Genomic DNA, 11,110 nt, shown 5'->3' with positions numbered 1-11,110 from the left:
TTTCATTAAGACTTTTACTATAAATATTTTCTTAGCTGACGTCTTGTAATGCTTTTTTCAAAACCTAAGAGAGATGTAAATTCTGACCACCTGGGCAGTCTTCCTTAGTAGTTAAGAAAATGACCTTGTCAGTTCATATGATGGCCTCTTAGTAAAAGACAAAAATGTCTATGCCTTAATTAACTTTAATTTAACTGATGAGTTCTAAAAATGAAAGTAATTTCTATACAGGTAATCTTTAACTTACAACCATCTGTTTAGCAACCATTTGGAGTTACAACAGTACCGAAAAAAGTGACTTACAATTGGCCCTTGCACTTACAGTCATTGCAGCATTCCCATAGCATGTGATCATAATTTGGGTGTTGGCAACTGAGGTGTATTTATGATGGTTGCAGTATCCCTGGGTCATGTGACTGGCATTTGTGATCTTCTCAGCTGGTTTCTGACAAAGTCAATAACAGAAACCAGATTTGCTGAGGACCGAATGACTATAATGATTCACTTAACAGGGGCAACAAATGTCATAAAATTAGGCACAACTTACTTAACAACCACCTTGCTTAGCAATGGAAATCCTGGCCCTGGTTGTGGTCATAAATGTAAGTTTATCTTCTTCTCTCCAATAATTCTTTTTAAAAGGCTAGGAAGAACCTTGTTTTTTATTAATATAAGCTACCAAGAACTTAACATTTTTAGTCTCTCTGTTGTTTCATTTAGTACAGCAAAACCAAATTTTTATATCTAATATGAAGAGACTGATTCCAGTCCATTTCAGTTTCAGCTTGACACTTTTACTCTGACAACATTAAGTTTCTGTGGATCCATGTAGTAATGGCATTCATATGGAGTAGGTTGTTAAATCCTCATCCAATGAATCATTTTGATCCACTTCTTCATCTATTACGCCATGGGTGATACTTCTGGGAGTAAAGTTTCCCAATGATATAGCTTCTGACATTATTGGGGTTCATAAACTTCTTCATTGCATAAGGGTATTCCATAAAGAAGTTATTATTCTGTAGTGATTAAATATAGGCACTTAGTGTCCAAACTGATAGTATGACTGAGAGGACATTTTTGTTAAATGGACAGATTATGTTGGGTAAAAAAGTAAGGGAGTAATATCTTATAGACAGATTAAACAACCTTGCTTATATAACAAAGTTTGAACTAGATACGAAACACAAGCACACTAGTATAAAAGATGCCTACTAACAAAACAGCTGTTCTGCTCTAGCTAAAGCTTCTCAACTGTAATCAAGATTACAACCAAATTAATGTTGGGATCAAACTGCTATGCATGTTGAACCCCCAAATATATAGAAAGAAGATTGAAAGTATTGAAAGGATGTAAAAAAATGAATCCATACAGCTTATGCACAAAAGAATGAGCATTTTTTAGCTTGAATCAGATGTTTGGCATATATTAGGGATTAGCAAGTCAGTTTTTCTCATTGGATAATCAACACTTGGAAAGTCTACTTAGCCAGTATTGATGAAGTCTCTGAAAAACACAATTGGCGGCTACATTTATTACAAGCTCAACATAATCTCTTTTAATCAAATTATCAAGATGCTTAGAGTAGCAGCGAAAGTGAAATACAAAACAAACTGACTTCTTTCAAGCGCTACCTTTCATGTTGAAGCTCGGAAGCAGTTATGCCATTTTATCAAGTACCGGGAAAAACACGATAAGGTTATTTTTTCACCTTGCTATTTGCACTAATCATGTGACAGGAAAAGATAACACTGAAAGTTTTTGCCTTCTTTCTGTATTGCTATTATGGAAAGTTAAATATATTCAAAGAGTGTTGTTTCAAAGTACATTATTCTACTTTTAAGTATATCCTGCAATCTAATCATTTTCTTTTTACTTCCTAGAACATTTTCAGTAGTGTTAAACAAATATATAGGTGAAACAATCTTGTGCATTTTTTAAAAACTCACAATGCAAGTAATTATTATGCTCATACAGGCATTGGAGTAACTAGATATTGTGTACGAAGTATGTAATCTCAAAGATGGTTTGGTGACAGTCTTCAGAAAGATAAGGGAAAAGAGTTTCCAATTTGAGAATGACAATTAGCATGCTTACAAATGAATTATTATAACACATCAAGCTGGTATTTCAATGATAGCAATGGTCTCAATGGAAAATCAACTACAAATGTATGTAACTAGAAAATCAGTGCACATTTATGTCTAGATCAAAATTCTTTGGTCTTACAGTATAAGTTCAAATAAAACAGGATTATAAAAATGAACATACAGAAAATGATAGCTAATATATTTTGTACAGTATTTTAACTATATAAAACTTTAACTTGTACAGTATTTTAACCCCAATCAACATCTAAAAAGCCACATACAACAGCTACCATATAAATACCACACACAGCCCCAGAACAGATCCGGTTAGCGGTGGGTTCGCGAGTGGCAGGATGGCGTGGCAGCCCATGGAGATCAACCCGGAGATGCTGAACAAAATACTCCATCGCCTAGAAGTTGCCCTTGGCTGGCAATTTGTAGATGTCTTAGGGTTTGAGAAAGACATCTTGAGTGCCGACTCCAGCTTGTGCAGTACTTTTGCTCTTTTCCCTTACAGCTCAGCACGAAAACTTCAGAAAAAGCAGATTGAAGAACTGAGGGGCCAAGAAACGAGTTCAGTTATCTACTTTGTGAAGCAGGCTGCCAGTAACTCTTGTGGAATCATTGGCCTTATCCACACGGTAGCTAATAATCAAGATAAAATACGATTTGATAAAGGATCTGCACTAAAAGAATTCCTCACTGTGACAGCTGGACTGCCTCCAGATGAGAGGGCAAAACGTCTGGAGAACAACAAGGCCATTCAAGAAGCCCACAATGCAGTTGTCCAAGAGGACCAATGGCATGCTGAAGACGATAAGGTGAACTTCCATTTCATTCTATTTGCCAGCGTAGGCGGACACCTCTACGAACTGGATGGAAGAATGCCATTCCCTATTAAGCACGGAGCCAGTTCAGAGGAGCCATGCTCAAGGCATCAGCCGAGATCTGCAAACAATTTACCCAACGTGAGCAAGGAGAGGTGCATTTTTCTGCCGTGGCCCTGTGCAAGGCTGCTTGAAGTTTGGCAACTGAAACAGATCCTTAGCCTCTCACTGGATGCAGTTCAAGCCTTTAAGGCTTTAACACTTATGTTTAAAACTTGAGAAAAAAAACAACAATGTGAAAAGCAAGCCAGCTGTTCTTAGTTTTGAATTTAAGGTGTAACGCAATCCTGTTTTCCTGCTTCCTGACAGCAGCTGTCCTAAAGACAAAAATTCACGCAAAAATGTCATGTTGAGACTCCCTTAACTGTCGTGTGCATGTGTGTGTGTATAAATGCTTTATAGGCTTTTGTGATTTCCCAGGTTCCTTTCAAGTGGCTGTGACTGCTTGTCCATCACAACAATAAATTCCTTCTTGCAAATAAATAAATAAATACCACACACAGAATAGCCCAAAGCACACATTCCACCAGATAAAAGTTCCCTGTAGATGGGCTCCAGCATGAGTCTGAAAGCTTGGAAGACTAAACCTGCTGACCGACCCAGATTGGATCCTGCAGTATTTTATAGCAGTGCATGGAAATGCCTGTACTTCCGTAAAGCCTGCCTTTATTCCCTGGAAAGTCCTTCTGGATTTCTCATGTGCATAAAATAAAGTAAAGAAACACAAAAAATGCTCCTGCAGTTCAGGATAATTGATGTTCTACAAAAGACTTTTGGCTTACAGAACTCAAGTGGGACTCCTCTATCTCCTTGAAGCTGTATCTCCTGCAGCAAATAGATATTTAAAGCTCTACCATTCTATGCTTCTTTTCCTGCACCTTGAAGTTTTTTGCCAGTCAAAAAATACATTCAATTAGCAAAGCTTCAAGAGAGCAACACCTGCAAAATGCTTCAAGTCCTCAAACAGCTGCTCTTTGAAAATCACTTAACATCAGAAAGTGGCTTTAATGAAGAAGGAATTCTAGTTTCTACTTACTGAGTTCATCTAATCAGGGCTGAATCCCACCACTGCTTTTAAAATAGAGACGATTGATGCATTCTGGACCATCAGTTATCATAGGTTTCAATTCCATTTGTAACTATTCTGCATCAGATATAGAGCAACAAATGGCAACAATAAAGTGATTTCCACTCATCCTGGTGGATTTTTTCTTAAAAAGTATTTGTTCAGATGTTACTAAATGGTTCATATGCATAAGCCAGCCTAAAAAGCACAGAGGAAGCTCATCTGTCCCATTAATAACACAGCCACATGATTTTCAATCCTGCATTTCTGTACACATACTGATAACTAATTGGTATAATTGCAAATCAGGAGTAGTTGGAAATGAATATAAATGTTTGCTGTCCAGTCATTACACTAGTCTGTGTGGTGGTTAAGGTGCTGGCCTTCCTTTAGGCATGAAAGCCATCTGGATGAATTTGGATTAGTCCCTCTCTCTCTCAATCCAACACATTGAGCAGGTTTGTGGTTATAGGGAAAATATGCAGGAAAATTAGTTATGTGATATCTTGAATTATACGGAAAAAATGTGGGATAAAATATAATGGTCATAATAATATTCCTTTTACTTTAGGATTCACTATATAAATTTACATTTGCTAAATAAATATTTTATTTTTAAAATATAGGTTGGCTCAGCCTGTAAAAGAATGCAGCCCTGTATCCACATATCAGAAATTAGAAAAGAATTCCAAATAAATAATTCAGCCAGGACCCATTCATTGAGACACAGTTGTGAGATGGCTGTTTAAAATAAATTGGATAAATTCACAAGTAATTTCTTCTAGTTGCTGTTCACTATTGCATCTAAATAGAATTTTTCCACTCAGGGAGAATACTGTATAATTCTCAACAACACTTGCAGTTGGTGGCAGAATGGTCTGGAGCTATCTTAGGAGCTTCTGATTACTTTTTTGGGAGGGTGAGAAGGTGCTTTCAGGCACTGTTGACTCCTGGCAAGTCTCTGGACAAGTCCCTGCAGTTTTCTTGACAAGATTTCAGAACCTCTTTGCCCTTGCTTTCTTCCTAAGGCTGAGAAAGAGTAACTGGCCCAAGGTCACTCAGTTGGCTTTGCCCCTAAGGCAGGACTAGAACTCTTTAAAAGATAGCCTCTTCTACACTTTTGCTGGAGGTGCAGCCCTGAGAGTTATCCTTTTTTCTCAGTGAAATACTGTATTGACTGAATTTAATTGCATTACAGAATTATAATAGAGAAGAGAGGCCACTTCTATCTTTAATTGGGCCATACTGTGCTAGAATACTCGGTGGGCCAGAACCAGCCAACTAATTCTTATGCTCTTATTAGCTCAGAGTATGCAGAGCAAAGGAAGACAAAATTACTGCGAATGCGTTGTTAGTAGAAAGCCTCCGCAATCATCATTACTTCCAAAGATACAATCCAGATTGCAATCGCAGGCACCTCGAGATGCCAACCGGCAGAGAACTCGGCAATCCGGAGCCTCACAAGCAGAAACTCCCAGAGAAGGAACCTGCGGGGATGACAGACAACCCGCCAAACGGAAGGAGGGACGTGAAGCCAGCCCGGTTGGGAGGGGTAAGTGGCATTTGGAAGCAGAGTCCCTCATTTCGCGCTTGGCAGCTCGTGGAGCTCTCGCGATGTTTCCCTGCCGCGGCTGCTGTTGCCGCTTCAGCGCCTTCGTTCGCCCTGTCACTCCGAGGACCCGGGTCTATGGCGGCGCTGCGAGGTCTCTTGGGTTGGCGCCGTTGTCGTCTCCCCTTGGAGGCGGCACCTCGCCGGCCACTATGGGGACTGAAGGCCACCGACTCCGGCCGCGAGGGGACCCCGAGTGGACTGAGCATCGCAGCCGCGGGGGCTGCTGGCGGGGCGCTCGCTTGGCTCGCCTGCTACCACTACTACGACCGCCGCCCGCACCAGTCGCCCCCCGCGCTGGGGCTCGGCAGCCGGAGGGAGCAAGGAGAAACCGGGACGCCGAGCCAAGGCCGAGGACTGCAGCCCATCCCTGTGGCAGCCGCTGCCAAGGAGATGTTGGTAGGTATGGGGGGGGGGGAGAGAGAGAGAGACGCAGCGTAGAGCGCGAGCGCCTGCCTTGGCCCGCCCCTTCTCCCTTCCCGCTCCAGAGGATGAGTGTGTGGATGGTGGATGGCAGGTAGCCGCCTCCAAGGATGCTCTCGGAAAACCGGGGCAGAAAAAAGGGCACCCTTCCCCGAGATCGCCCGTGCTAGCCTTCCCTTACTTGAAATTCTCTCCTGAGCCTTACCGGGGGACTGCTCAAGAGGACGCTCTTTGCACGTTAGCTCTTAGCTCTCTTAAAGTCCCCCGGAGAAGAACAGGATTAGGCACCGTCAGTGAAAACGGTGCAGGTTACAAATCAGGATCTGGAGACGACGCAGGGGCTCATTTTTTATGTAATGTTTTTTTTTATTATTTGTGTCAGAAGCACCTTCAAATTATAGACATGAAATCTTCAATATTGAGCAAATAAAATTGATATAAAATAGATCATAAAAATATAGCACCTGTAAAAAGTATGTAAAACAAACAGGATTAAAACTAAATGACATTTAATGATGATGATGATGATGTTATCCATTCAGTCATATCCGATTCTTGACGGTTTTATGGGCCAGGTCTTTTCATACCTTCTGATCTTGCACTACTTTGAGTTTTTCTATACTCTGGCTGGTGTCAGCTTTTCTATGCTCTGGCTGGTGTCCAGCCACTGTATTCTTTGACAGCCTGGTTTCTTTTTACAACATTTAATGTTGAATGTTCTTATTATGGCAAATACTTTCTGGGTTTAGTAACTGGTGGTGCAGGGCTTACTGTTTTACTGTTTTCTGCCCTTTTTTTTGCTCATCAGTTATTCAAAATTAAAAACATAAAGAGAAGGAGTAGTCATAAGAGGCTGAAACAATAATTCTGACAACTTCCAGTAGAATGACAAGGGATTAAGAGTTGGAATGATGGAGTGGCAAGAATGAAGTACTGTGTGCATTATAAATACAGTGATAGAAGTGAAAGATCTAAGACTGAAATGAGAACCCCAAGGTTCATGGATGTATTCCTGAAATAAAACTTGATAGATCATTATTTTTTCTGCCCTAGATTATGGGAAAATATAATAGTGGCCTACATTAACATTCTTAATCATGGGCAAATATGTGTAACTACAGCCATGCATACATGGTAGTAGAGACATTTTTAATTTAGATCCTAAAACTATAATGTGAACACTTTCTGCAAGTGAAATGGGTTGGAAGATGTTGATGGCAGGCAGAAAGCATGATACTATTATGACCTGACCACTACATTTTCTGATGTAAAACTACTTTCCATTCATCTTGCTGATGATTTTTTTCTATAAGTCTTAAATTCCTAAAGCTGTGGAAGTTAGTTATTTATACAGGTACGGGAAAAGGTGAATATACTCTTTATGTTTCATTTTTATGCATATACAATCACGACATAAAGAAAATGATGCCCAATATGGCATATAGCTTGTAGCATACTTGCTATCTGTATTAGCACATTTTGATCCTATAATCAGAAGTTGTTGAATGTTACAAGTAGTCCTTGATTTACAACCATTCATTTAATGCTGCTCAAAGTTACAACAGCACTGAAAAAAGTGAATTACAGCCATTATTCACACTTACACTTATTGCAGCATCCCCACAGTCATGCAATCAAAATTTGGGCATGTATTTACAACAATTGCAGTATCTCAGGGTTCTGTGATCATCATTTGTGACCTTTCCTACAAGGTCAGTGCTCCAGACTCAAGTTGACCTTTATTAGAACTCCAGACTCTAACATGATATTGCTATGACAAAAGATTAGAAATTAGATATTTAAAAATAAAGGTGTTATAAACTGACTGTCAGATTATTTAGAGCTAAGGTGTTGAGGATTCTAAAAGCAATGGAACAAGGTAATAAAAATGTATAACAACTATGATTAATGGACTGGACTAGACTATGCCTCTGTAGAGGCCCTCATAAGAATTTTCCACTTGAATTGTTGACTAAAAGTATGGAAGAGAGTTCATTAGTTCAGAAAATCCTTGCCTATAATTTTACTTCATCCTAGAAAAAACAGTTTATCCTAACATTTGTATTGTAGGGGGGCCTCTCTGCTTAATAAATGCTAATGCTTGGACCAGAGGAAGTAGAAGTCAAATAGTCCTTGATTTGTATTTGCAGAATGACAGATCCAATATTCAAACCATTATTATGAGATCTCTTCAGCGGACCTTTCTCAATACCAGGAAAGCATTTAAATTAGAAAGGCTCAATGTTTTATTCTGAGTGTGCTGGAATGCCACAGCTTGTACTTGGATGAGGCCATCTATGCAATCAACTTGACTTCAGCTGCCCTGAAATGGAAGTCTGGCCTGAAATGGGAGTTGTATACTTTCTATTAGCAGATTATTCTATTGAAATCTTTGTAAAAATTGTCAAATTCTATTATATTATTTCTATTGTTCTTTGAAAATATGAGGTTTGAGGATCCAAACTGGATTGGTTACTGAGACCAGAGGTTTAATCTTCTGAGCTTTTGGACTTGTGCTGGAGCCCATCCTCAGAGAACGTCTCTCTAGCAGAATGTGTATTTTGGCTGTTTTGTGTATAGTGTTTATGTGGTGCCTGGTTGTGTGTGGCTTTTTAGTTTTGATTGGAGTATGATAGCCGATTATTAAGTTGTTGGCTGTTGTTTTCTTGTGCTGCCAAGCCGTTGGCTCCTAAGTACTTGATAAGCTGGTGGTAAATCAGAACTCCTGTTAGCTGACAAGGGGCTCATTTTCCAGGCTTCAGTCATTTCCCTGGCTCCTTTTATCCCTGCTCAGCCAACAACCTTAGTAGCTGCAAAATTAAATGTATGTCCTTGTTCATGAACAAATCAGTGCTGATTTACCACCATCTTATCAAATACTTAGGAGCCGAGGGTTTGGCAGCATAAGGAAACAATAACCAATGACTTAATAGCCAACCATCAACACCTCAATCAACAACTAAAAGGCTACACACAACCAGGCGCCACATAAATACTGCACAAAGAACAGCCCAAAGCATAAATTCTGCTAGAGAGAAGTTCTCTGAGGATGGGATCCAGTTTGACTCCAAAAGCTTGACTAAGAGTAAACCTCTGGTCCCAGTGACTGATCCAGATTGGATCCTGCAACATTATCCTGGGACATGTACATTTGCCTTCATTCATATTGGGTTTGAATTATATTTCTGCTTGAACAGTCTATTTAATTACATCCTAGATAAAAAGTTAGCAACATTAAATGTTTGTCATCAATTTCTGTTCTGCTTATAAGTTAAGTCTGCTTCTTGTGTTACTGATTTGTATGTATTATAGTCTTTTTTACTTTTGAACATCAATAAAATAAAATATTTTTCAGCACTGAAAAATAGAAATGAAGTGTTTTGAAAGCTATGATCTTTATTAGGTATAAATTATGATATAAATAGATATTAATAAATATTGGGAGCCACTGGGTTCCTTGAGATTGCAGTACTGAATTTAGTAATAAAATGTCCAATTTTTAAGTGATACAATTTTTACTTTTTCTTGCAACCTAATAGTCAAAATAAATAGTTTACTTTTTGTGACATGTAGTGTCTTTCATCTTTAAAATGACTCATCAAATCCCCCAAACAAGCCAAAAATTGCAGGGCACACCACTTCTTATCATCAGGATACCTTTTGCAGCCTAACTAATAGTAGCATAGGAACAAATGGTATATTTGTAAAGTAGCTTATTAGCTGTAACATGATAAAACAGCAGAAACTCCAGAAGAATGGCAAACATGTGATCTTCAAATGTTCTTAAATTCCACTGCCAGCATTTCTTTCCATTGGCTACCTTAGCTTCAGCTAAAAGGAATTGTGATTCATCACATTTGAAAGGCTACATTTTTTTTCTCTCTCATTTCTATGTTTCCATCAGATATTTTGAAAGCTGCCCAGAATTGTAAAAGATTATGTCAATCTATAAATCCCATAAATTTATTTGTTTAAATCAACCTGATTTCTTTTTGATTTCTATTTTATTTAAGGTATTTTGACTGATATAGTTTCTAAAAAAATTGAATATGTCATGAAATTCATTTTTGTAACTGTTAAAATGACTCTTTGAGTGCAAAAGATCCATCATTACAATATGAATATGAAGTCTACATATTTCACACTACAAGCATAAAACAATTTACTTTCTGCCCATTCTTGATTATACTTTTGCTGATAGTATTAGTCTTTGAAATTAATTTTACATGTTACACATTTTTTACTACATCACCTACTATGTCTGAGCTTCATTCCAGTCCCAGCAGAGATGTAGTCAGACCAGTTAGGGCAGGACTTTTCAACCTTTTCACCCATTGTACCATTTTTAGGATATGGCAACATCCGAGTACCACCAGTCGCCTAGCAAGGTGTCAAAAATTTGATGACCCCCCCCCCAAAAAAGGAAAAAAGTGATAAAGTACAGGTAGTCCTCGACTTACAACAGTTCACTTAGTGACTGTTCAAAGTTACAGTGGCACTGAAAAAGTGCCCCCCAAGCCACAGCCGAGCAAGACACCTGCCTGCCCACCCGGCGGCGCTCTTCCTCCTGTCCAAGGTTTTCATTGTTGTGAGCATTTCTGTTGAGGATTGGCAGTGGGGGTGGGGTGGGGGGGTGTTTGGTTTTTATTCCCCCCCATCTGCTGGGTGGTTGCAGCAGGTTTTGGTTACTTCACATGACCCTGGGACAGTGTGACCGTCATAAATATGAATCAGTTGCCAAGCATCTGAATGTAAATCACAAGACCCTGGAGATGCTGCAACATTCCAGCTGATCAGCGCTTCTTCTGGGGTCAGTGGAAGTGCCAGGATCAGTGCTGCTTTCCAACTGATTGGTACTTCTTCAGGGCTCAGCAGAAGCACCAGGATCAGTGCCGAGTTCTAGCTAGAGCCTGGTGCTGATCCTGGTGCTTCCACTGAGCCCTGACAATCCCGAAGAAGTGCCAATCAGCTGGAAAGCGGCACTGATCCTGGCGCTTCCGCTGAGCCATGACAGCCCTGCAGCTCCAACCATCT

The 11,110-nt window shown here is 39.5% G+C and overlaps 1 protein-coding gene and 1 pseudogene across 2 annotated transcripts in view; both read left to right on the top strand.

Annotated features, from left to right (window-relative positions):
• On the top strand, window positions 1–5,289 carry LOC120310702 (annotated as a pseudogene).
• A 43-nt stretch (window positions 5,290–5,332) lies between these two features.
• The window catches only part of MICU3 (mitochondrial calcium uptake family member 3), a 60,378-nt gene continuing 54,600 nt past the window's right edge, over window positions 5,333–11,110 (top strand). For both annotated transcript variants that reach the window (XM_039349412.1, XM_039349411.1), the window contains exon 1: window positions 5,333–6,052. In XM_039349412.1, coding sequence (XP_039205346.1) covers window positions 5,468–6,052 — 585 coding nt within the window. In that variant the 5' untranslated portion in view covers window positions 5,333–5,467. The remainder of the gene's footprint in view (window positions 6,053–11,110) is intronic.

This window comes from Crotalus tigris, unplaced genomic scaffold, assembly GCF_016545835.1.
Source record: "Crotalus tigris isolate CLP2741 ecotype Arizona unplaced genomic scaffold, ASM1654583v1 scf7180000018268.1906537, whole genome shotgun sequence".
NCBI classification, from domain to species: domain Eukaryota; kingdom Metazoa; phylum Chordata; class Lepidosauria; order Squamata; family Viperidae; genus Crotalus; species Crotalus tigris.
The sequence above is the reverse complement of the archived record's forward strand: the minus strand, read 5'-3'. Positions and strand labels throughout refer to the sequence as shown.